General features: G+C 36.0%; 2 protein-coding genes across 3 annotated transcripts; one reads left to right on the forward strand and one right to left on the reverse strand.

Annotated features, from left to right (window-relative positions):
- Positions 1–95: 95 nt before the first annotated feature.
- Positions 96–15,910, reverse strand: LOC141435659 (pyruvate dehydrogenase E1 component subunit alpha type II, mitochondrial-like). The gene is made up of 8 exons (XM_074098395.1): positions 15,706–15,910; positions 15,516–15,590; positions 10,218–10,386; positions 9,741–9,964; positions 8,962–9,133; positions 8,172–8,321; positions 3,933–4,108; positions 96–2,660 (listed from the first exon to the last, which is right to left on the reverse strand). The coding sequence occupies exons 1-8, from the start codon at positions 15,757–15,759 to the stop codon at positions 2,475–2,477; spliced, it is 1,206 nt and encodes a 401-aa protein (XP_073954496.1). The 5' UTR covers positions 15,760–15,910; the 3' UTR covers positions 96–2,474.
- Positions 15,911–16,652: 742 nt separating this feature from the next.
- LOC141435802 (AN1-type zinc finger protein 2A-like) lies at positions 16,653–26,566 on the forward strand. Of its 2 annotated transcripts, XM_074098625.1 has the most exons (7): positions 16,653–16,903; positions 17,061–17,103; positions 18,729–18,915; positions 19,491–19,645; positions 20,772–20,927; positions 21,968–22,067; positions 24,608–26,566. In XM_074098625.1, the coding sequence occupies exons 1-7, from the start codon at positions 16,849–16,851 to the stop codon at positions 24,749–24,751; spliced, it is 840 nt and encodes a 279-aa protein (XP_073954726.1). In that variant the 5' UTR covers positions 16,653–16,848; the 3' UTR covers positions 24,752–26,566. The 2 variants fall into 2 exon arrangements, with proteins under 2 accessions (XP_073954726.1, XP_073954727.1); XM_074098626.1 differs by lacking the exon at positions 20,772–20,927 and having other exon boundaries at positions 16,658–16,903.
- Positions 26,567–26,575: the final 9 nt, after the last annotated feature.

Consider the following 26,575-nt stretch of genomic DNA (forward strand, 5'->3'; position numbering starts at 1 on the left):
TTTTATTTTTTAAGAACAAAGACAACCTTTTTAAAAACAAATAATGTGAAAATGTGAATCTTGCTAAATCTTGTATAGAAAATTAAAACACAATATTATTTCTTTTGATTTTATTAATAATTTAATTTCCCTTACAGTTATCAACGAAATGTGCAAATTATAAAATAAATATAATGTGTGCGTTCTGGATACAATATTGATGGTACGTATTGGCAGTTTACATATCTACGTGATACGTTCAAAATGCTACACACTTGCTTAAAATGTTGAGCCCCAAGCATCATATCACACTATATTTGTCGCAAATCACGAGCGCGTATCGCCTTTGACGAAAATATATGTAATATTTTATATCCATGTACAATATAGTTTTTGCTGATGAAAATACGGTATTTGACTATTTTTCATTTGTTTTATAAATCAACGCTTGTCAATGCGTGTTATCAAATGGAGCTAGGGAATACGGTATTTGACTATTTTGTATATGTTTTATAAATTAAAACTACACAATGCCTGTTATCGAATAGAAAAACAATTTTTAAGCTACCTTTACAAAAAACAAAGTTATAAAGGTTTGAAATTCAAAATTAGACAGAGAAAGATACTAGCATGTGACGTCACATACAAATAGCTCCATAGCAACAGAACACAGAAAGAAAAACGTTATAGAAAGAAACAGATATATATAAAAATCACTGTAAATTCTATTTCCAACTGAATTATATTTTTTCACCGCTAACCATGGGCTGCTTATCTATATATTTCATATTAATAAATAGGATATGGCAAATTCAGGAACCGACAAATACCGTGTTATACGTATTTATACAGTATATGCGAATATGTACGCAGTCGCGAGTGAATATTCGATACTCACACTAATACGATGTGCATGGATATGACCTACCCACAACCAAAGGCGATGAGCTTTCGTGAGTTGCAACGGTTATCCAACTCGGGCAATTAGGCTAAAAATTCGTTGATTTTTCAGTTCTAAGTACAGTGGTACAAAGTGAGATATCGTCGTTGCTACTGCAATGCCGCGTAACTAGCTTTTTCCATAAGGTATATTTTGACTGTCAGAACAGTACTAACATTGTACTGTTCTGACAATGATAATTGAACCTTATAGAAAATGCTAGTAACGCGGTATTGCAGTAGCAACGACGATATGCCTTTTTTGCATAAAAGTGAACACAACACTGTGCGGACGAAAAAAGATCTATGCCCAACTAAATATACATATTTATATACATTTAAAAACGTAATATTTTACTACAGTAGTTAAATCACTTCATCATCACTGTCAGTATTCAATCCCACTGATTTGTACAAATTCAGAAATATACTCATTATAAAAGCGGTTTTTGTGAGACAATCGTTTTAGAATCGGCTTTTCCAAAATTACTAAGACAATTTCACTAAGCGGAGCTAGTTTTTGAGCAAAGACCGCGTGAAATTGGCGCTCTGTGCTTACAGCAAGTATTGCTTTTACAAAAATATCCCCAAACCGAAAAGACGGTTAAAAATCCCTTGTAAAGAGCCCATTGACAATATCTTTGAAATGCAATTCTATGATGATACTATTGTATGACTACTCTTCTGTTAAGATGATCTAAGGTTCAAATTCTAAGCCAACGTAAGTCAAACTCTCATGACAGCCAGAGTTGACCTTAATTGAGTTGGCCCTATATTTGGCCTTGGTAAAGTTTTTTTATTTTTATATTTTTCTAACATTGTAAGGCCTGGATACAACCATGGCATGCGAACTGCGCGATTATATAACTATTCGTGGGATGTTTACTTCCATTTAGAGCTCAATAGTTACCCCAAACAGAACACTCGTACTTTTCTTGTCTAGAGGCACGATGATAGCCAAAACAATTTACAATGGCTTTTGATAATAAAATTAATACAGAAACACTGTACAGTTAAAGACATACTTAATTAAAATTAAAGATGGAACTGAAATGGTTTATGGCCGACAATAATGGTAAATATCCATTAATAAAATGCAAAAAAGCATTGATGAAAAAATAAATAGAGCTTATAAATGTTATTTTTTATTTCTTATTAATGTTGTTGAGATTGTATTTTGATGTAATAATATAAACCGTCAGCGGCATTCACAAGTTTACTATGACAATCGCATTAGTTCCGTTTTTTGTCACGCTCATTATAACTACAAAAAGGCAATTACAAAAAGATAATTATTACCAAAGTTACAAAAATGTGTATACACGACTATATTTGCTTAATTTTAAGGTCGTGTACACATATATTTGTAACTTTGCGCATTGGTCGTATCGATATCTTTGTAGTTGAATGTACAAACATTTTACGTCAAAAACGTCACACGAGAGTGATACCTTTAATTTCAGTAGTCGAATCCAATAATCAGGTCCATCTTTAAAAAGTTAAGTAAGCCTTTGACCACACTAGTTTTTTTTTTATAATTTTGACGTTTGTTTTTTTTAATAACGCGTCCTGGGCTGGACTTCGAGATGTTGCAACGACGCCTCCGGGTGCATTCCCCTGATGATTTTCTCCGCGTTATTGTAATAGATGTCGCCACTCAACTCTTCGATGCCGATCTCCGGCTCAGATTTAGCTTGTTTGGTGGCCTCGTCTACTTCTGTTCGGACCTTTGCGTCGATTTCCTGAAATGTATTGAACATATAATATATTATATATTAATTTTATTATATTTTTCTTTTGTTTAGTTTTTAAGGTTTCTAAGTATACTATTTACTCTCGTGCTGGAGGATGTCTTCCAGAGACTTGCTTGGGAGGAGCGGGGTCTTAGATTGCCGGGAGCTCGATTGAACAATTTTAGGTTTGCTGATGACATCGTCCTTTTTAGTGAAAATCCTGAAGATCTCCAGATAATGATCCAGGAATTAAATGAGGCACCTCTACAGGTGGGGTTGGAAATGAACCTGAGCAAAACTAAGATCATGATCATGACCCATTGGTCATGATCACTGTTGCGTTCTCGTGCTCATCAACGACGATCACTGTGGACCAAATCGCGATAGAAAGAGTGGAGAAGTATGTCTACCTGAGTCAAGAGTTAAGGATGGGGAAAGAAAATCAGCTCACCGAAATCGACCGACGTATACGTCTCATGTGGGCCGCCTATGCGAAACTAGACTTTGACTTTAAAATGGAAATCACAGCAGAACAAAAAGCTAGGATATTTAACCAATGTATCCTACCCGTTTTCACATATGGAGCAGAAACTTGGGTCTTTACTAAAGAGTGTATACACAAAATACAGGTGGCCCAAAGAGCAGTGGAGAGGAAACGGGTGGGAATAACGTTGAGGGACCGAAAAACAAACAAGTGGGTTAGGGAGCAAAGTGGTGTCGCAGACGCTGTTCATCGAATAGCAACCCTGAAGTGGCAATGGGCGGGCCACGTCGCTCGGAAGCACGACTGGTGGTGCAGGAAGACCTTGGAGTGAAGACCCTGGGGCGCGCCACGCCCGAGAGGACGTCCGCAGATGAGATAGAAGGATGACATCAAGAGAATAGCCGGGTCAAACTGGATGCAGGTAGCACAGAATAGAGAGGTGGAAAAAGCTGAAGGAGGCCTGCACCAAAATGGTAGAAAATGGCTAAGCAAAAGAAGAAGAAGGTTTTTAAGGTTTTTTTTTAATTATTTCAGACTTCGTATGGGCATGGTTCCATTAAGTTGGAGTGAGGTGGAATTGGCGAGCATATTCCACAATAGGGATCTTGGTGACAAATTTGATGGGTGTCTGTCCATCCGGTTGGTGATCGACCATGTGGTATCTTGCCTTCAATCACCAACCGCTCTATTGTATCCGGCGGGTAACGTGATGAAAGAACCTTAGAATTCGCAATTGCACAAGTGTTAAGTCTGTGTTTAATATTTAACTCTTTGAGTATAGACTGTGTATACTTTACCTTCAGTTGGTCAGGCGTGACGAGTTCATACGACAACACCTTCTCCTTGAACGAGGTGATGGGGTCCCTCGTCTGGCGCACTTCCTGAATTTCGTCGCGGGTGCGGTATGACGTGCCAGGGTCTGACATCGAGTGGCCCGAGTAACGGTAAGTCTCCATCTCCATTACCAACGGACCTGGGGATAAAGCCTAAATGATATCGACTCAGAAAGAATAATTAAACGTCTACTTGCGTGAGTTCCTGAGATTTGTATATTTAAATCGTTGTCGGAAACCTAAATTGACTGACTCGGACTTTGAACTACAAGTTTTAACCATGTTCCTTTGCTAAAGCATGTACGGTCAGCCAAATAAGTGATCTATCAATTTTTAAATAACTTCGTATCAAATGAATATGTCGCTAAAGTCGAATTTTCAAGTTGACAGATACGTTGCGTCTATTGACATTATTGTTTTATGCCATGCAAACGATAATCAACTTTAGAGTGATAGACCACATATTATTATTTGGCTGATAATACAAGAGAGTTATAGATCTATTGACTAATGTTTTGATGTTTTGTCAAGCTGAGATATGAGGTGCATAGGGAAATTCGTGTCGGTACCGTTGACCATCAGTGGTGTAGCGGTATAGCACGCGGTACGGATTACCGAGGACCTGGGTTCGATTCCCAGTGATGGTCTTATTTTTCTGTTTTTTCTGTGCATCTATATTTCAGTTTGTATTTTCAATTTCGGTTTTACGGGATGACCGTAAAAGTAAAAATTTGGAATTGAAATAAAAAATACAAAAAGATTCCAAAAAACTAATCTTAATGTTTTGTCATCGTATTTTGTCGTATAAGTTCGTATTTATCTTGCTTTCTCAATTAGCTTCAGTAAACTTCTAGTCATACTTGTTAGAGACAAAATGCTGCACTTCGTGAAGAAAGCAAGCCGCTTTGCACAGTGATAGTACAGACTAAACTGAGTGATTTGACTCGCAGCAGCGGAAGTTTCACCCCTTAGGAACAGAGATGGCGCCACTTCTTTAAAAAATATTTCAAAAAATTCTACAAGCTAAAGTAATAAACCGATTTCAATGTTTAATATCTCAAATGAGAGCCTATTATATACGTTACTTATAAAAAAATACAAAAAAAATATTTACAAAAAACTTTGTCAAAACGCCATCTTAAGTTTTTTTTTCTTACCTGATTTGTAGTTTTTACTTGATTGCTTAAAAAAACTGTATGCAACATGAATGGTTTAGTGCATGTACATAGTACTGAGTACATAACGAGTATTTAAAAAAAAATCCGACACCGATACCTATCATATTTAACGAAATATGACAGTTTAAATGTGAGCACAAATTTCTTTGAAAAATATTTCAAAAAATTCTACAAGCTAAAGTAATAGACCGATTTCAATGTTTAATATCTCAAATTAAAGCTCATAACATTCATTATTTACAAAAAAATATAAAAAAAATATTTACTGAAAACTTTTGGCAAAAAACACCATCTCAAGTTTTTTTTTCTTACCTGATTGGTAGTTTTTATTTGATTGCTTAAAAAAACTGTTTGCAACATGAATGGTTTAATGCATATACATATTACTGAGTACATAATAAGTATTTCAAAAAAAATGCGACACCGATACCTATCATATTTCACGAAATATGAAAGTTTAAATGTGAGCACAAATTTCTTTAAAAAAATTCAATAAATTCTACAAGCTAAACTAATAAACCCATTTAAATGTTTAATATCCCAAAATAAAGCTCATAAAATTCATTATGTAGAAAAAAATATTAAAAAAATATTTACTTAAAACTTTGGCAAAAAACGCCATCTTAAGTTTTTATTTCTTACGTGATTGGTAGTTTTTACTTGATTGCTAAAAAACATTGCATGTTGTATGCAACATGAATGGCTTAATGCATACTTATATATATTTCTGAGTAAATAACAAGTATTATAAAAAACCGACACCGATACCCTTCATACTTCACGAAATATTTAAGTTTAATTGTGCACGCTTTTCTTACAAATAAATCTTCAAATGAAACTAGTACTCTGATTATAATGTTTAATGTTAAATGAAAAGAAGAACGAAATTACCTACTTTATTAAAAAAAAAGTTTTTTCCTGGTGTTACGAAAAAATATAATTACTTTAAAATTAGTAATTATTAAGACAATAAATAAAAACTATACCTTTTCCGGCATAGTTGGTTCTGGGATGTAATATATATTGCTTAGTAGTTGGCGAATTTATTTAAAAATTAGCTTTTTATGTGATAGGTAGGGCTACAGCTTATAGATATGTCACATTTGAAATAAAAGACTATTAACATCAATGTTCATCAAATATTTAAATTAAAACCTATAAGTCCTCTTCGGGTTCATCGGCAGATGTAGAACTGAAAAGGAAAAGTCGTTTTGAAGTACTTGGGCTATTCCAATACTACAAAATCACAGATCTTTTAGACACGGACTGTGTTGCTGTAATACTGTTGAAGTATGAAGGGTATCGGTGTCGGTTTTTTTTATAATACTTGTTATTTACTCAGAAATATATATAAGTATGCATTAAACCATTCATGTTGCATACAACATACAATGTTTTTAAGCAATCAAGTAAAAACTACCAATCACGTAAGAAATAAAAACTTAAGATGGCGTTTTTTGCCAAAAGTTTTCAGTAAATATTTTTTTCTACATAATGAATTTTATGAGCTTTAATTTGGGATATTAAACATTTAAATCAGTTTATTAGTTTAGCTTGTAGAATTTATTGAATTTTTTTAAAGAAATTTGTGCTCACATTTAAACTTTCATATTTCGTGAAATATGATAGGTATCGGTGTCGAATTTTTTTTGAAATACTTATTATGTACTCAGTAATATGTATATGCATTAAACCATTCATGTTGCAAACAGTTTTTTTAAGCAATCAAATAAAAACTACCAATCAGGTAAGAAAAAAAAACTTGAGATGGTGTTTTTTGCCAAAAGTTTTCAGTAAATATATTTTTTATATTTTTTTGTAAATAATGAATGTTATGAGCTTTAATTTGAGACATTAAACATTGAAATCGGTCTATTACTTTAGCTTGTAGAATTTTTTGAAATATTTTTTAAATAAATTTGTGCTCACATTTAAACTGTCATATTTCGTTAAATATGATAGGTATCGGTGTCGGATTTTTTTTAAATACTCGTTATGTACTCAGTAATATGTACATGCATTAAACCATTCATGTTGCATACAGTTTTTTTAAGCAATCAAGTAAAAACTACAAATCAGGTAAGAAAAAAAAACTTAAGATGGCGTTTTTGACAAAAGTTTTTTGTAAATATTTTTTTTGTATTTTTTTATAAGTAACGTATATAATAGGCTCTCATTTGAGATATTAAACATTGAAATCGGTTTATTACTTTAGCTTGTAGAATTTTTTGAAATATTTTTTAAAGAAGTGGCGCCATCTCTGTTCCTAAGGGGTGAAACTTCCGCTGCTGCGAGTCAAATCACTCAGTTTAGTCTGTACTATCACTGTGCAAAGCGGCTTGCTTTCTTCACGAAGTGCAGCATCCGGCCAAAAAATGGCCTTAACAAGTATGACTATTCAGTAAACTTCAGTAAGCTAATTGAGAAAAACAAGATAAATACAAATTTTTCCGACAAAATACGATGACAAAACATTATTCACTACTTCTGTACGCATGTACAGTCGAGGGCGTAAATATCTATACAGCCATAGCGTCAATAAATATATGTATACATCGACCTTATGATTGGTGGCATAAAGGTGTATAGATATACTGAGCGGCAAAAAATCTGGCCCTCAAATGTATGCAGTAATAGGTAATTTTTGTATGTAGAGTGGGCCAAACCTTGTGCCGCTGAGTATATTTTTGACGTCTTGGTAACGTACTGTATTTATGCCCTTGACTGTACGACACGGCACATACGTCTTCATGCGAGAAACCAGTCCTCCGATTCCACTTATAACACAATATATCGGTCAATCAACTTTTTAGTGTAGCTTGTTGCTTGTTATAGCCGTGGTGGCCTAGTGGTTTGGCCTATCGCCTCTCAAGCAGAGGGTCGTGGGTTCAAACCCCGGCTCGCACCTCTGAGTTTTTCGAAATTCATGTGCGGAATTACATTTGAAATTTACCACGAGCTTTGCGGTGAAGGAAAACTCTGGTGGCAATACCTATACGCGAGTGCAACTCCTAGCCTAGCCTACCTTTCCCGCTGGTGCAGTAATCGATGGCGTAGCGCGTGGCCTCCCGAGTGGCCAGGACGTCCATGCCGTCCACCCAGATGCCGGGCACGTAGTCGCCGCGCGAGTAGTAATCCGTGCTAGCTGACGACCGGTCCACGCTAGTACCCATGCCTGCATGCATACACAAGTTATAGTCCGGTCATAAAGTTGAAATAAACTTTTCACGACACTGCTCGAAAATGTGACCATAGGCCATAGATAACCTAAATCTAGAACACTGTACTCATTTATGGTTCGCAAACACGACAACAATGTAGCAGGTTACGGTAACAGGTCGTATCTATATATGGATTTCATAGCACCTAGAGTAAAATGTTAATAAAAGTAGCGTGTGGTCATTGGAATAGACTGAACACAGAAAATTGGGAAAAAATATTGCTTATTTATGAGTAATCCCACTAATACTATAAATGCAAAACTTCGTAAGTCTGTCTGTTACCATATCACGTTTAACCCGCTGAACCGATTTAAGTGAAATTCGGTATACAGACAGTTTGAGTCCCGTCCCGGGGAAGGACATAGGATAGTTTAATTCTACGCAGACAGAGTCGCGGGTAACAGACTAGTAAGTAATAACTAACCCCCTTATTCATAAAACTTAACAAGCCTATGTTAACTAACAAATGCTTTGTCCCTTTCTAACAAATACAAATGTCGAAGTGACAGATAAGGACAAACGAATTTTAGCGGCATTTTAACTAAAATAGGTTTGATTGTCGTTTATGAATAAGGGGGTTATACACTGACGTACCGTAACCGTTGTTCTCGCAGACGAACACGCACGGCAAGTCCCATAGTTTGGCCATGTTATACACTTCGTACAGCTGCCCCTGATTGGCGGCGCCGTCGCCATACAGAGTGAAACAGACGCCCCCGTCGCCGGCGTACTTGTGGCCGAACGCTATGCCCGCGCCCAGGGGACCCTGCCAGTAAAAAAAGAACGTTATATGGTCACTAATTTTTTTACTGCAGCTTGTTGCCATGGTAACGTCTACTGAGTTACCTATTCATTAAAAGTATTATGGAGTACAAATCTACTATGAGTAAGGAATTGCGACAGTTCCAAGGCAATGAAGGCTATCGCGTATGAATTCGCCACTAGAGGCGCTAGTGTAGCGTGAAGTCTCCGAAATGTCAAATCTCATAGTGCTGTGGTGGTCACGAGTGGACTGGTAATGATTATTAACATGATAAGTCCAGAGGTTCTATTGCGGTACGTTTCTGACACTCACAATCTAAATTAAAGGACTGTTTTTCGCATACAAAAACTGTCATTTGATTGTGATCGCGAATGTCAGAAACGTTACACTGGTTGTGGTAATAGCTATGTAATTACTCACTAGCGATTCAGCGGGGCAATGCGGCAAGTATTTATGGTACGTTTGGGTCTGAATTGCATCGGTCCGGGGATTGCTTTGGGGTTTAGGTTAAGTTAGTTAAGTTAGGTTAGATGAAGCATGTTGCGGATCTACAATTTGTTTTGTTGACGGAGCCTGTTGCGGATATTGTTTTGTTTTTTTAATTACTCACTTGAGCTCCCACAATGCCGTTGCCACCGTAGAAGTTCCTCCCATACAGATGCATGGAGCCACCCTTGCCGCGGGAGCAACCAGTCCTCCGGCCGGTCAACTCTGACAAGACTCCGAGCAAACTGACCCCCATAAGGTAAGTCCACCCGTGGCACCGGTAAGCGGTGATCACCGAGTCTACGTCACGCATCGCTTGACGCATGCCAACGGCCACTGCTTCTTGTCCTGAAGATAATAATAATGTCATCATCATCATCATCATCCCAGCCTATATACATCCCACTGCTGGGCACAGGCCTCTTCTCAGAATGAGTGGCTAATGAGGAATCTTTAAAAATTATTCCTAAAGACTTTTAGTTTCAGTTTGTCTCATTACTAATGCTACTTAATTGCCATGAGCATGAGCCACGAATCTTTCGTAATACTCAGACTAGATTAAATAAATAATTTGATTAAGCATTATGTGCATTTAACATACCTGAATACAAATGGCAGAATCCACGGATGATCTTTTCCTTGTACAAGTTTCCAGCGGCAGTCTCAAGCCGACGGAGTACAGCCAGTTTCTCATAGATCTTCAGGGCATCTTCAGACGTGAGAGTTGCTGTTGAAGCTGGCCCGCTATCCAACTTGTGTAGTTTGTAGGGCTATAAAGATGAAAATAAAGATTATTAATGTAACCACTGTTTTTAATAACCACACTGTTATTGATATGATAAGTTAGTTAACCTTGTAAGTCCTGACTTTTTTTAAGAACTCAGTGTAGTGATTTAGAACATTATTGAAATAAATTTAAACATCTTATTTCATTGATTTTTTTTTATTGACTCGATTAAAAATATTTATTTATTAAGTAAGTAGTTAAATTGGAAGTTCAACAAAATTTATTTATTATTTATTTATTAAGTAAGTAGTTAAATTGGAAGTTTATCTCAGATTTAGCAAGCAATGTGAATGAGTGTAACTCAAGAACTACTAACTTGCAACAAAAGCCCAAGCTTTTAATTTTATCGGACTTGCATGGCACAGAATTGTCTTACAATTTGTCTAAAATAAGAAAAAGTGATTATGATATCTGCACGGACGTTATATACAACGGCACAACTGATCGTGTTCTGATGGATATTGCACATAAAACTAAAGACTTTACGAAAAAGGACTGCGTAGTTCTAATGTGCGGTGGCAGTGACTTCGGTATTAATAATGTGACTACTGTTCTAAATCATATTAGTGAGGCCGTCTGTGGACTTACTCATTGTAACATTATAATTTGTACTATACCAATGATTGTTAGAGCAAATGCGGTCCAATTTAATCACTTCGCAGAAGAAATAAATAATAACATTTTTAAACTTGCAAGCAAAATTAGTAATATAAACATTGCTTGTATTGGTAATCGGTTGACACAAGTGGATTATAAACCTGACTGTTGTAAACTAAATATGAAGGGGAAATACAAGGTTGCAATTTGCATTAACGCTAGTCTTAAAATTGTAAACGAAAATTTCTACAACAGCCTTGCTTTTTTATGATTAGTGATAGGTCTACAGTGCATCAAAACAAATGCGACAATTTTGTCGCTGTTATGCATTTAAACATTAACAGGTTACGAAATAAACTCCTTAGTCTAGAAGCATACCTGGAATGTGAAGTTAGCCCTAACCCAAGTGTCATTGCAATTACTGAGACTTGGTTGGAGCCCAATGAGTTTAAATCGATTAACTTACCCGGATATAGCATTGCGGCTGAAACTTCTCGCAGCGAGAGTAGAGGTGGAGGCACGCTTTTGTTTGTTAAAAATGAAATCATGCAAAATTGTAAAACGCTAGATTTATCACTCTATAACATTGAAAAAATATGTGAAATGAGTGGTATCCGTATCAACTTCGATAAAAGTAAATTATTATACATCATTACTATTTACAGATGCCCACAAGCCAGAATTGATTCATTTCTTGATAATTTGGACAGATTTTTATGTAACTTTAAAAAAGGGAACATTGTGCTATGTGGCGATTTTAATATTAATATATCAGATAGTAACTCACAGAAAACAAAAAAAATGCTACAAATTCTTCTGGAGCATAATTTAAAACCTACGATTTTTCAACCTACTAGAAGTACATTTACAACTACAACGACAATAGATAATATCTTTACTGACAACAAAAATTACACTAAAGCATCGGTTCTACCATGTTCGTTCTCTGATCATGACGCTCAGATAATCTCATTAATATCAAATCGTCCTAATAACATGCGACAAGTTATAAAAAAAAGACAGTATTCCCAAAATAACAATGAACAATTTAGAAATGCGCTAATGAAAATAGATTGGCAAGAACTTTTCAGTGAAAAGACTTACGACGAACAACTAGAATCCTTCTATGATGTAATGTATAAGCTAATTAATTATTTTTTTCCGATTAAAACTATAAAACTAAATGTAAAAACAAAAAAATGGATAACCAGAGGAATAAAAAAGAGTTGTAGGACAAAAAGGAAAATGTTTATTAATCTCAGGAAAAAATTTGATGTTGAATTGGGGAACTACTTCAAATTATATCAATCCGTTCTAAAAAAAACACTTGTAACGGCAAAAAAGCTACATATTAGAAATACTTTAAGAAGAGCGAAATGCAAGTCAAAAGCAGTGTGGCAATTGGTCAAAGAAAATACGGGAAATAATACATCTAAGCGTAAAACCGTAAAATGGAATATAAGGTATGGTAATGACATAATAAGCGATCCGGGGTTGATTTCCAATCTCTTTAATAAGCATTTTCTTGAAGTCGGTGAGAAACTAAAATCAGATAGAAGCGACCTAAATTATAAAAAACTTCTTTTAAATAAACAACTAAATAATAGTAAATCCATGTTCATGAAACCCATTTTAGAGCAAGAAATTATTAACATTGTTAAGAATTTAAAAAATAGTAACTCTTGCGGTCCGGATGATATTCACACTTCTCTTCTGAAATCAAATGTAGATATTCTCTGTATCCCGCTGTGCCATATTTTTAATGAACACATTAAAGTAGGAGTTTTCCCTGACATTCTCAAGCACGCAAAGGTAGTCCCGCTGCATAAAAAGGGTAGTACTGCAGACATAAACAACTATAGGCCGATTTCATTACTGTCTGTCATTGCTAAAATATTTGAAAAATGCTTAGCGAATCGTATAGAGACACATTTAAATGATAATGGCTATCTGTCGGAAAAGCAATATGGTTTTCGCAAAAATAGGGACACAACCACAGCGATAACTGAACTCGTATCAGAAATCATGAACAACCTTAATAAGAATTTAAAATGTGCGGGTATTTTTTGCGACTTAAGTAAGGCATTTGACTGTGTGGATCACGAAATCCTGCTGAGTAAACTGGAATACTACGGCATCCGAGGGTCTGTTTTGAGCCTAATTTCTTCATATCTCAATAACCGTAGGCAATTTGTTGAACTTAAATATACAGATAATTTGGGAAACATAGAGACTAGTAAATCTGAAGAATGCATTATTAGACGAGGTGTTCCGCAAGGCTCTGTTCTGGGACCACTATTGTTTATAGTTTTTATCAACGATTTGCCCGATAATATATCCTGCGGAACCTCATATTTATATGCAGACGATACTAGTCTAATTTTTAAAGCTGATAGTTGTGAAAGGCTGTCGGAAATGGCGTCCGCTAGTTGGAAAAACCTTTCTGAGTGGTTTGACGCCAATGGGCTTAGGCTAAACTGCGATAAGAGTTTTTATATGGTTTTTAAACGTGCGGTGAATTCTACGGACTACGCACTCGATATTCCTATCAGTCGAATGGACTCAATACGTTTTTTGGGAGTTGACCTGGATCCCTACCTTAGATTCCATGATCATATAGACAGTATCACAAAGAAACTAGCAAGTGCGTGTTATTCTTTAAAGGCTATGGCAAAAGTTGCTGACGAGCATACCTTGAAGACCGTATATTATGCTAACGTTGAAAGTATAATTCGTTATGGAGTCGAAGTGTGGGGTAATAGTACATCGATTAATAAAATTCTCTTAATACAGAAAAAGTGTATAAGATTGATCGAGGGGTACTTTCCTGAAACCCATAGACATTTATTCATCAAAAACAACATCTACACAGTAATTTCCCTATACATATACCAACTTTGTATTTATGTGTTTAAAAACTTAGACACATTTAAATCAGTAAACGACTCCCGAAGATACCCGACACGGCGCAGTCTGGATCTCGTACTACCTGAGTCGTACTTTTTACAATATAAAAAGAGCATAGGTTATGTAGCAATAAAGGTTTATAATCACCTTGATGTTGACATAAGAAAATCAGTAAACCTGAGAGAATTCTCTAATAAGTTGAAATCTTATTTAAAGTTAAGACCATTTTATGCCCTTAACGAATATTTTGCTAAAATATTTGACTGATTCATGGTAAATGCTTGCTTCGTCTATATGTAACTCATCTATGCTATACTTGATTCATCCGTACTTCATTGAATTGAATTGAATTTTTGATTGCATACATACATTATTGTATTTTCTGGTAGTCCGAAGATTTTGTAAATTATAATTGTACCTCTTTTGACATTATTTATAATATTTATGAGAAGTCTAAAGATGTGTAGTGAAATTAGAATAGAATGAATACTTTTTGATATTTTGTATTAGTGTAATTCTCTGAATTGAACTATATTGTATTGCATGGAATTCTTTAAAGCAATAAATGACTGAATACTGAATACTGAATAAAGTGATACCTTAAAAGAAAGAACAATAAACAGGTATGTTTCTAAAAATGTTTGAACATTTCAAGGTTTTATTTTTTATGGCATAGAAAAATGACTGTTCCAACCTAAGACATTTTTAGTAACAAATGCCTTCATTTTGTTTTTGTGGCAAGAAAGACACTTAAAAATTACTACATTTGATCAAATACACATTAAACTATCCGAAATAAAAGATTTTGTTTACAAATTAACGCTCAATGGGGCAATATTGACTTGTGACTATCACATTCTGGGTATTTACAAAAATTTCTAATTTTAAATTAAAAAACAATATCAAACTTTGGCTAAGATATAATTATATGGCTAAATTTTTTTAAAAATACCTCGGCTATCACCCCCTTAAAGCTTTGCACATAGCTACCAAACACCCTGTATATTATGGAAACAATTTAAAATAAACATGTAAATAATGTAATGTAATAGTTTTGATTTGTTTATTTTTTTATTTAAAAATGAGAAAATAAGTAACATTTATTTATGTCGAATAACATTTAGATGTAGGCAGTAACATAGATATATTTTTTGTTGATGAAATATTTTGCTACATCACTTTCATATAGATGCCCCGAGTTAGCCCAGGTATGTTGATAAGATTAGACTAGAAAACTTTAGAAAATTTTACAAATTAGTGGCCTGGAGAACATCTTAATTCATATTTACATTTTCTTATCAGAATTATTTGAACTTGATCTTTAAAAAAAAAATGAGACCGGTGGCAGACATGGCTATCACGCCTTTGCGTCATGCATACTCTCAGACATAATCACGTCACATCTGGTGCATAGAATATCTGATGGAAAAAGATAACGTCAAGTTCAAAATAAATACAATTTGAAGGTTAGGTTACATAAGTAAAGAATATTAAGAGAAAGTGATTTCAACTTGATGATGTCAACTTTAGTGTATTAACCATGTATGTAAAGAATTAAAATTATTAATTTTTTACTCAGAATGTCATAAATTATTTTGATTTTTGTACCTTAATTTCGAACGTAGCTTCATTCTTCGTGCTGTATTTAACCTTTGTCGTTGTCGCAACAGGAGCGGCCGCTTTCTACAAAAGAAACTCACAGTCAGGAATATCATAAAATACTTTAACCGGTCACGAGTAGGTGAATACAACTTATATAAAATAAAATCGAAAAATAAGCTGCGTAAACTGTACCTACCGTAATCGTGTTTCCAGTCAAAAGTTTGGCGGCTGAGGGAATTAGCTTGCTCATTTTGGACACTACGTTTTTGATAAAGCCCAGTATAAATCAGTGGTCCACAATCGGGACCACTTTTGGTAAATTTAATTAAAAAAATTAATAGAAACACGGGCCGACTCCCGACGTACTCAATCGTGAAGATGAGATGACAGATGTCACAGATGTCATTCAGGACGAAAAGGTCACATATTTGTGACACGTGTATCACCGCCCTAACTCAAGATTTAAAAAAAATACAGTGTTTTATTTATTAGGGTATGCGCGCACAAGTAACTTTTGTCTCCGCGACTATTTTGTCTCTCACATCAAGTCTATGGGTTAGCATTATGGAAGTGCGCACACGTAGCGACGCGACATCAACATCACACCCACAGACTTAATTTGAGAGACTAAATAGTCGCGGTAACAAAAGTTGCTCGTGCGCGCATACCCTTACTTATTTATTTATTACTTTATGTAATGATATAAAAAATACATATGTGATTTAGTAAACTATTAATAATATGGTACGGAAAACATGCTTTTTTAAACATTCAATTCAATTCAATTCTTGAAAGTATAGCTCCATCGATACTATCGATGATTCCGCCAATGTCGAGGTTGGAAAAGACACTATCAGTTTAGTTTTTAAACATGTCTTGAACGATTTATTGGATGAAACGTCTGCTTGACACTGACATTGCAGCCTAATTTACAAAGCTAGTTGCTGCAAAGTAGTTATTTAAAAACATTCCTAAAAAATATATTTCGAAAAAATCCATGGTCAAGATAACAAATGAAATGAACTTAATTTTTTACTTAAACGCGTTATTTGGAATACTAAATATTAAAGAATGACGATTTTTACTTTAAACTCGCTCAATTTGAAGTTTCTATGCCGGAAGCTATCTTTATAAACTTAAATCCACAGTGATCCACAGAAAAATGTCGTTTCATTGAGAAAGGAATGACGAATTCGTTCGCAATACCAAATGAATTAATGATATATAAACCCAAAAGCAAACTTGTGTCGTCATTATAATTCCAGCAACGCGCAATAAAACAGTTCTTACGAAGTGGATTTTAGATTTGAAACTGAAGAATATTAAAATAGTTAAAATAATGGAGTTTCCACATATTGGCAAGAACTGTTCTTACAAATCGTGCAATAAGTTGGGTAAGTTATTCTACTTTTTCAAAGATTTACTCTGTTCCCTTTCGATTTGAGTTTCTGAGAATATTAGGAGTCGTTCTAGAAGTTTATTGTAGTTAATGATTTCATATTTTTAATAATTATGAAATCCAAGTTTAGTAATTTGTTTGGCATGTTTCAGATTTTCTTCCCATGAAATGTGGAGCGTGTCGTGACGTTTTCTGGTAAGTTCGTGCTATCAGTTAATTTAAAACTATGTTTGCATTAACTTTTGATAGTGTTTATACCACTAATGTATTTCTCCCATCCTCATATAGTTTGGCAAGGCCTTCCATTGCGACTTCCTCTTTTACCTGTGGCATTGACAACAGATATTGGCATATTCTGACAGACAAAGAGCAAGATACCTTTTTTTGTGCCACATTATTATGAATAGAAATAAAGTAGGAATATATTATAATATAACTCAACTTACAAAAGGAAGATCAATAGTAAAAAAATGTAATTTAAGAAATGTCAGTGTAAAAGCATTTCTATCTTTTGGGGTTTATAAAATTAATATTTCAAATTACTTTATTTAAATGTATAGTCAACCAAGAAATTGCTTTACCAATTTTAATGACAGGTTTTACTTCAGAAATAAAACAATAAGGCTGATTGTCATATTGACTTGTGAGTGAAAATAGGCTTTGACGTTTTAAGCGCTACAAATGACATTAAACCTTATGGTGATAAACCAATTTCTTGGTCAACTATACCTAATGATATCACCAAGAGTCGAAGAAGGCTTTATATTTCATGAGTGTATAAAAACCATACTTTAGTACCCATTTATTAGTCTTTTTTAGGGTTCTGTAGTCAACTAGAAACCCTTATAGTTTTGCCATGTCTGTCCATCTGTCTGTCCATCCGCGGCTATGCTCAGAGACTGTTAGTACTAGAAAGCTGTAATTTGACATGAATATACATATCAGTCATGCCAACAGAGGTAAAATAAAAAAAAATTGTGGTTACCTCCCATTGACATAGTGGGTTTTTTTTCTCGACTTACCCTATAGTGTGGGGTATTGTTTGATAGGTCTTTTAAAATCGCTAAGATTTTTCTATTCAGTGATCTGTTTGCGAAATATTCAACTTTTAACATACACCATGAAGGTTAAAACAAAACAATGAGTCATCACATGTTGTATTGAATGCACTCACACTTATTCATAATAATGTACTATTTTTATACCTTCTTGTTAACTATGATAATTATTAATATTATGGGTCATCCATAAATTACTTGGGGGGGGGGAGGGCAGCTGCCCCCCCTGTAAATTATATGTTCTACAATATATTATGCCCGGTTTACCTATGAAGCAGGATCCCTTGCGGGGGCTTGCCTACACACTACATATACCTTGTGTTTCATATAGGTGTCTTTGTAAAAAATCTGACTTGCCAAAGGCCAGAAGCTGGGTACGCCCCTGAGTGTAAAGGTTCTTAATTTATGACCATTTTTTAAAGTCCATAACTAAAGCGTTTTTAAATTCACACATATTTAGCAAAAGGAGGTTAAAAGGGATTTTTTTTTCACCTACAAAAATAGTGGAACAATTGTGAACCAGTTACTTGTGATCTTTAGTAACTAGCAATTTAGTAGCACTTGTGACAAAAGAACATAAAAATTCCATGTTACTTATTGAGTTCTAGCAATTTGAGATTGATTGAGGTTAAAAAAGCTTAAGGCTTTAATACCAAATGTAGGACATATTTTATGCCTAAGTAAATTTTTTTCTTATTATTATAGGCAAAAGTTTTAGCTAGTATAAAAATATTCACACTGACTTATCATTTTATATAATAGTTCGGACCACTTTGCCTACTCCCACCATGAGTGCCCGGCACCCAACACGAGGGACGTCCAGGTACCAGTGTGCCCGCTCTGCGGAGCCCCTGTGCCTGGACGCCGCGACGAGCCGCCAGATGTCGCTGTTGGGGCCCACATAGACAACCAATGCATGTCTGACCCCGCTAGGGAGAGGAGAAAAAAGGTAAGAAAAAGGAAAGGACTTTCTTTCAGATTACCGTGTTATTGCGCGTCTAAGTTGGTTTTTGGAAGTCCGTGTACGTAACATGCGTACAGCAGGGCTACTACGAAATTCGAAAATCGAAGTACGTGTCGTTTGGTCCCTCTGACACAGTGACAGTTATACTATTTAATACGAGAGTGAGGATGGTATGATACGAATTTCATCAAACTTCGATTTCCGAACTTCGGAGTAGGCCCTCAAGTGCGGTTTTGTTTTCTTCGAGCGTTGGAACACGCAGCTGCGCAGGAATAAGCGCTTACACGAGCATTCAGTCTGATGTAGCGCGCGTGTAAGCGCGTATGCCAAAACGACCATACAAGTATACTGCAGAAAAATGTTACTCTAACCACCCTAAAAGAACACATTTTTTTTGCCAACCATATAGTTTGCTACGAAAACTGCATGCGTATAATGATAATCTTTCCGAAAGCGCTGGTACTGGTAGTGTGGTATAAACAAAATTACATGTAAAAGAATCCTTTGCGGCCTCCTTGCAGAATAAACTTTGATTTTAACATAAACTTGTTCTTTTCCAGGTGTTCACCAACCGTTGTTCATACAAAGGCTGTAGAACGAAAGAAATGGTGCCACTCGTATGCAGCGAGTGCGCGCTCAACTTCTGTCTCAAACATCGGCATATGACTGACCACGCCTGCGAGGGGAAACTGGCTGCTAAGAGACGACAAGCTGCGTAAGTTTATTTGTTTTTTCTGCGATTAGATCAGTGGCGTAGCGTAGTTCGGTTCGCCCCCGGGCGGCAAAAAACCTTAAAAATTTAATGTTATGTGTGAAGTTCCCAATCCGGCAGTGGGACGTGTATAGGCTGGGATGATGATGATAATTCCATAACAAAAAAAATATGTCACCCACCTACCGGTTAGAAGAGTACCCTAAATAAGAGGGTGGCAAAATTTTCTTCCGCCTGCGCTAGATTGAACCGAACACGCGTGTACGGGCCTACGCTAGCTGGCGCGGGTGCACTGCGCGGGCGCGGGTGCAGGTAAAATCCGTCGCACGCAACGCGTGCACTATTGTGCGGTGTCCCTTTGCTGGGCAAAGGCCTTCCCTTTCTCCTTCCACTTGTCTCTGGCTTCAAATGGCTCCAAATCGTCCTGCCATCTCCTGTTAGGCCTACCTCTGTTCTGGTGCCCATCGCATGGAACCCAGTCAGAGGTGATTTTGGCCCAGCGATCCGGATTTTGAAGTTGCGCGTCAAAAAAGTGACGCATGAGTCTCGTGACTGTATTTACGGTGCGTCAGAGTTTTTTGCGCGACGGCGCGGGCGGTACACGTTGAAATGTTGTTGATCCTTAAGCTGAAGTATTTTTCTTAGAGAAGTATACCTACTATATTTAATATAGTATATTAAGTGGAAACTCATTCATAACAAAAATATAGATGACGTAAAGCCGATAGACATTCGCAAAAAATCGTGCCAGAAGCATTAGAATGCGTGGCCGTGGAGCTAATGAGTTCTGATGCTGCAGTTAGAGATGTTCGATGTTACTTACTAATTAAGTAGTCATAGAATTGGTATTTGAAGCATCTATCGATATGCAATACTTTAAAATATCTATATGATTCTAGACCATTCCCAAGAATAAGTTCTGTAATGAAAAGGGATTAATACTTATATAAATAAATAAACAATAAAAACAAATAGACAATATTTACTTACGTAATACATTAGTAATGGTATTCGGGTTCCTGTAAAATATGTTTCATTCATTCATTTCAAATACAAGGACCAAATTCTATCAAATTTCTGTTTGCAAAACAAGGGAACACCCCTCTTACCTGTATCGGCTCATCCCTAGCTGCAGAACATCGTGGATATGGACAGGCTTTGGCGCTATATCGCGCTGGTGCGCTGCCATCCTAGCGCTAGTCAGTGACACCGCGAACAATGTCCTGAGCGCGTTCTCGGACCGCTGGGACGATCGCTGGACCAAGATGCGGGTCCTCACCCACCCGTAACTATCAGACATTGGCAATGATACACTTACTAACTTTACATTAATTAGTTCCCGTTTCGCCGGATTCTTATTTCTTAAAATTCTTGTTTCGTCGGAATTTTCAGTTAAACATAACTATGGAAATATCATGGCTTTACTCATTCATAATTGAAATAAAAGGTAGATGTACAATATCAAAAAAAATATATATTTATGATATTGGGGTAATCTGTTTAGACATTCTATAACAGCTATAACAGTTGTTTTTTGTTCGACGTAGTCATTGACTATGCCCTTTTTCAGCCTTTCTTTACCTAAGTGATTCTGCTGCATTTATATATTTCTGACGAAGCAAGAATCCGATGAAACAAGAAACCGGCGAGACGAGAATCCGGCGAATCGGAAACTAATCGTTACACTTTAATCTGCTTTTTGATTGACTAACTGTGTGCATGAGAATTATAGAACTATTGCGTCGAGGAGCCCGGTCTCTTCATACAGCATGTGATAGTCGGCAGAGTTTAAACTTGTTTTTTATATAAAACCATGTTGTTTTTAAGGAGTGTATTCAGCTCTACAGAGTACAGTATAGCTCTCTCTTGTGATAAACAAGGGTGTTTTAAATCCATTTGGATTTATGTATTCTACTTTCCAGCGTTTACGCTTCCGAGAATCTTTTCCATTGTTAATTCGATTTCAATTGGCAATATAATGCACTGCACTTAAAAGGGAAATCATACATAACTATAGTAGCCATATTACGAGTAAATCACATATTTAATTCAGTGATAAATCCCTTACTAGACCTTTTTTAATTTATCTTTTATGGGGGAGAATTTGTCCGTTGGTTCTAGGAGTTGTGCTACATCCACGCGTATGAGTGGACTCCTTACGTGTGCTGTGAATGGGGCATATTGGCGTAATTCGTTCGATTCCAGGGTGGGCTTGGTAGTTACCGCCGCAGCAGTGTGCCACCAGCACTAGTGTTGCCTACCCTGCTGTCTATAGGCACTATGTAGGCTAGAGAAAATAAACTACATGGAATCATTTGTCAACAGTAACGCAGCCATGGCGAGGATGAAAGCAGCCGAGAACAGAGTGAAGCCCAATCCTCCAGTCGTACCAGTCGCTCCATTCTCAGCTGTTCAAGGAAATATGGTAATTATATTATTCATCCATCGTCATCGTCTTTGACATGTTTATTAGCACAAAGGAAGGACAAGTCGCCATAACCTACATACTTATGAAAATATAAAAGCCCGCCTTTGTACATGCATCTCAAAGTTTGTATTTTGTTTCTTTTCTTTTGTACAGTCGGTGCCCTAACGTAAGTATCCACTTTTCTATGAAACTAGTATGAAAAATTAGGGAACCGACTGTACGACAAAGAGTTTAGATACGTAGTACATACTTTGTGGAAATCCATGTTTAAAATAAAATGGCGATCTTACCTATTTGCTCTTCCACCACCAATCCTACTAATATTATAAATGTGAAAGTTTGTGAGTGAGTGAGTGAGTGAGTGAGTATGTTTGTTACTTTTTCACGCTTAAACGGCTGGACGGATTTGGATGAAATTTGGCGGAAAGTTAGTTTATAACCTGGATTAAAACATAGGATACTTTTTATCCCGATATTCCCACGGGATAGGGATAAAATCTTGAAATAACAACCGCTAGGCTTAGAGTCATGAAATTTGGTATGTAGGTAGTTGGACGTCTGGAATAAAACATAGACGACTTTTTGATCCGATATTCCCACGGGATACCTAGGGATAAAATCTTGAAATAACAACCGCTGGGCTTTGAGCCATGAAATTTAGTATGTAGGTAGCTGGACCTTTGGAATAACACATAGGCTACTTTTTATTCCGATATTCCCACGGGATAGGGATAAAATCTCGAAATAACAACCGCTGGGCTTAGAGTCATGAAATTTGGTATGTAGGTAGTTGGACGTCTGGAATAACACATAGGCAATTTTTTGACTCGATATTCCCACGGGATACCTAGAGATAAAATCTTGAAATAACAACCGCTGGGCTTAGAGCCATGAAATTTAGTGTGTAGGTAGCTGAACCTCTGAAATAACACATAGGCTACTATTTATTTCGATATTCCCACGTGATAGGGATAAAATCTCGAAATAATAACCGCTGGGCTTAGAGTCATGAAATTTGGTATGTAGGTAACTGGACATCTGGAATAACACTTAAGTGACTTTTTGACCCGATATTCCCACGGGATAACTAGGGATAAAATCTCGAAATAACAACCACTGGGCTTAGAGCCATGAAATTTAGTATGTAGGTAGCTGGACCTGTGGAATAACACATAGGCTACTTTTTATTCCGATATTCTCACGGGATAGGGATAAAATCTCGAAATAACAACCGCTGGGCTTATAGGCATGAAATTTGGTATGTAGGTAGCCGGACGTCTGGAATAACACATACGCTACTTTTTATCCCGATATTTCCACGGGATAGTTTTGTAACTAAGGGACCCCATACATCGGTGTATTATTATTATTATTTTGTAATTTTATCTTTAATTGTATACTTACTGTAGTTTTGAAGTATTTTATTTTGAAAAAAATTACTTTCTGCCAAGCTTCTTGCGGTGCATTCTTCTTGGCAATGATGGTCTTTCCGAAAGCGCTGGTATTTTAAAAACTGACGTGTAAAAGTGCCCATTGCCACCTATTTACTGAATAAATGATTTGAATTTGAATAAATGATTTGAATTTGAATAAATGATTTGAATTTGAAATTTGAAGGAAAAATTTTGAAATTTTAGCACTGGGTTTAGAGTCTTGAATTTTTTACAGTTATTCACAACACAACCTCAATGAAGACCACGATATAAATTTTGGAAATTTCCAGGGGAATTTTGTAAAATCCCGAAAATCTCAATTGCAACTACCAGACCGAATAGTTTACGCGTGCGAAGCCGCGGGTAAAAGCTAGTATAATATATAGTTCATTTTTTGCAATATCCCATGACTTACATAGAATACTTTAAACCCCTTAGAATTGCAAAGTTCCCGCGGAATAATGACAATCTAATTCTACGCAGACGAGGTCATGCCTAATAGCCATTATTATATTGCTATATTGATACTAGCAGTTGTTAGTCACGGCACGCAAACTAATTACTAAAACAGAATGTTTATAATAATTAGAAAATAGATCAAATAGCGAGTAGGTACTACCCTATAGGGATTGGGTAAGGTAGGGCGCGGCATGTTTTAACCGCCCGAAGGTTAATTACATATTTGTTCTAGTTAATAAAGTGTTAAATAATATATTCAACATTTGGAGTGTCACTTTCCGACTCTGACGACCAATCTTGCAAATTAATAATAAGTTAGTTTATTTTACCAAGATTTTACCGCTTTTATTTTTATCGCGTATGAATTCGCCGCTAGAGGCGCTAGTGTAGCGTGAGGTCTCCGATGTCAAATCTCATAGTTTTTGGGTGCGCTACACGGGTTTATTTATAATTAGAATAATTTTGTGAAAATTTTTATTACCTGAAATTAATTACGGCATTTATGCGTTACGGGGCAATGAATGTCTGTGTTTTGAGACAGTTTTGTCTTTCATAAAAAACACCCGCGTCAAATTTCATGATTCTAACCTAAGTATGTAATGTATGAAGTATAAGGCGAAGTTTAATAACTGCTTTTTTTTTCAGACTGAAGACGAAGCTTTGGCGCACGCGCTGGCAGCGTCTTTGCAAGAGAGCGCCAGCCTCCACTCGCGAGACACGACGTTTGCGCGCGCACTCAGCGGACAGCGCGTCGGCGGCGAACAGAACAGCCGATGCTCTATCTCTTAGCGTCCCAACTGTCTCTGAAGTTCTTACCTACTAAGAGTGAGTTGCGACAAGTAGGTAACTGGACATTTGACGGCTGGTTTGACATTGGTTAAAGAATTAGTCACTTGGTGCAACTCACACTGGGATGGGAGATATTTCGCGGTTTTAGACTATGGTCTCCTATTTTATGCTATAGGCGACGTCTGACTTAGCGTCAAGGTTCCGATCAACGTTTGAACGCAACGCACAGTGTCAACGGTCACTGATCATTAAACCGTCTTCTTTATTATTAAATCTCTCCATTTTTGATATGACGCTAGACACGACTTGAGCTGCATTGGTTCGAAATAACTAGAGACGCGACGCAGTTTGAATGCCGCGTACGAATGTCAAGTCGCCAACGTCGACGTGTGAAAGAGATCACAACAGTACATTTCTATAGTGAGCATTGTGATGCAGCGTATGACGTGACGTTGTAAGCGGCCGATAGCGTTTACAGGAGACCATAGCCTAAGTTCACCAATACTGGGCGTAACTTTATAACCGCGAATCCCTCTTAGCGTACTTACAATCTCTAAAATAACGAACTGTATTGCTGCGTACATAGAGCGTTTATTAGCTCTGCAACGGAAACACGATTCACGCGTATTGTCGCGCCGTCCCGTGGGGTATCTGGTGGAAATGGGTTGGAGGAATTCTTTGGGTTGGTTGAGTCGTTCTCACGTCTGGCTGGTGGAAAAACACCATAACAGTAAATACACAACCGCGAAATAAAGATATGACATTTCACCTGATTCTATGAAAATAATTACCTGATGTTTCCACACAAAAATCTGTTATTTGTAGGAATTGTGACAAGACCGCGTATTTACAACTACAAGTATAACTGAACTTGGGGTCCATAAATTACGTAACACCTATTTTGGAAATTTGTGACCAATTACTTTTTTTGTGAATTTGCAAAAATTGTTTGTGGCACAGATCATAAGAAATTTAAATATCACATATTATAGTTTATGCATTGACTTCTTTTATTTTTCTTATGTATGGATTTACTTGACAACATGGGCGGCTAAACTCAGCGACGACGGTTGTTGCAAAAACTTATTAAACTTTACTAAACATGCCGCCTTTCAACAAGTGAAACAACCAACTTAAAATAACTTGTTATTTTAGTATGATAGATTAAGAACGACACCAAAAAGTAGAAATGAAATTCCCCTCTCATCCGTTCTTACTTTTTAGTGTCGTAATTGTACTCTACCTACTTATTTGGATGTTCGATTGTTTGAAACATATCTTACTGTTCAATTATTTTAGCGAATAAAGTATAAATTAAGATTTAATCATAATAATAAATATAAATTATGCAATTAAGGGACCTGGTTAACGTTTTTTCGGCACTTGCCATTAAAAGAAAATACTGAAATAGTTAAGTTTCAAATACTACATTATTATTGATAATTAAAATAATCTAAAGAAAACAGTTTTTGGAATTGATAATCCGGAATAACTGAGCTAATGTGTTTTGCATTAAATTAAGTAGAAGTAATAAATTTGAACTTTTGTCACTGAAGTGTGTTTCACAATTACTCACTAATTATAGGGGTATTTTAAGAAGACACTATTCAGCTGTTATTATTCTTTACGCGACAAAATTTACAGTTTTGTCAGCAAATACTCGTGTTGTCAAAATGCCCCTATTATGCTACTTTTCGGATATCACCAATGTGCAGTAAATTGTGAAAATAATAATACACCTTCGCTTGCGCTGTGTTCACTTTAGCTAATGTTTACCAAGATTTATATTTTTGAGATACATCAATGTTAACTAAACTGTTTTTT

This window comes from Choristoneura fumiferana, chromosome 15 (genome assembly GCF_025370935.1).
Source record: "Choristoneura fumiferana chromosome 15, NRCan_CFum_1, whole genome shotgun sequence".
In the NCBI taxonomy this organism is placed as follows: domain Eukaryota; kingdom Metazoa; phylum Arthropoda; class Insecta; order Lepidoptera; family Tortricidae; genus Choristoneura; species Choristoneura fumiferana.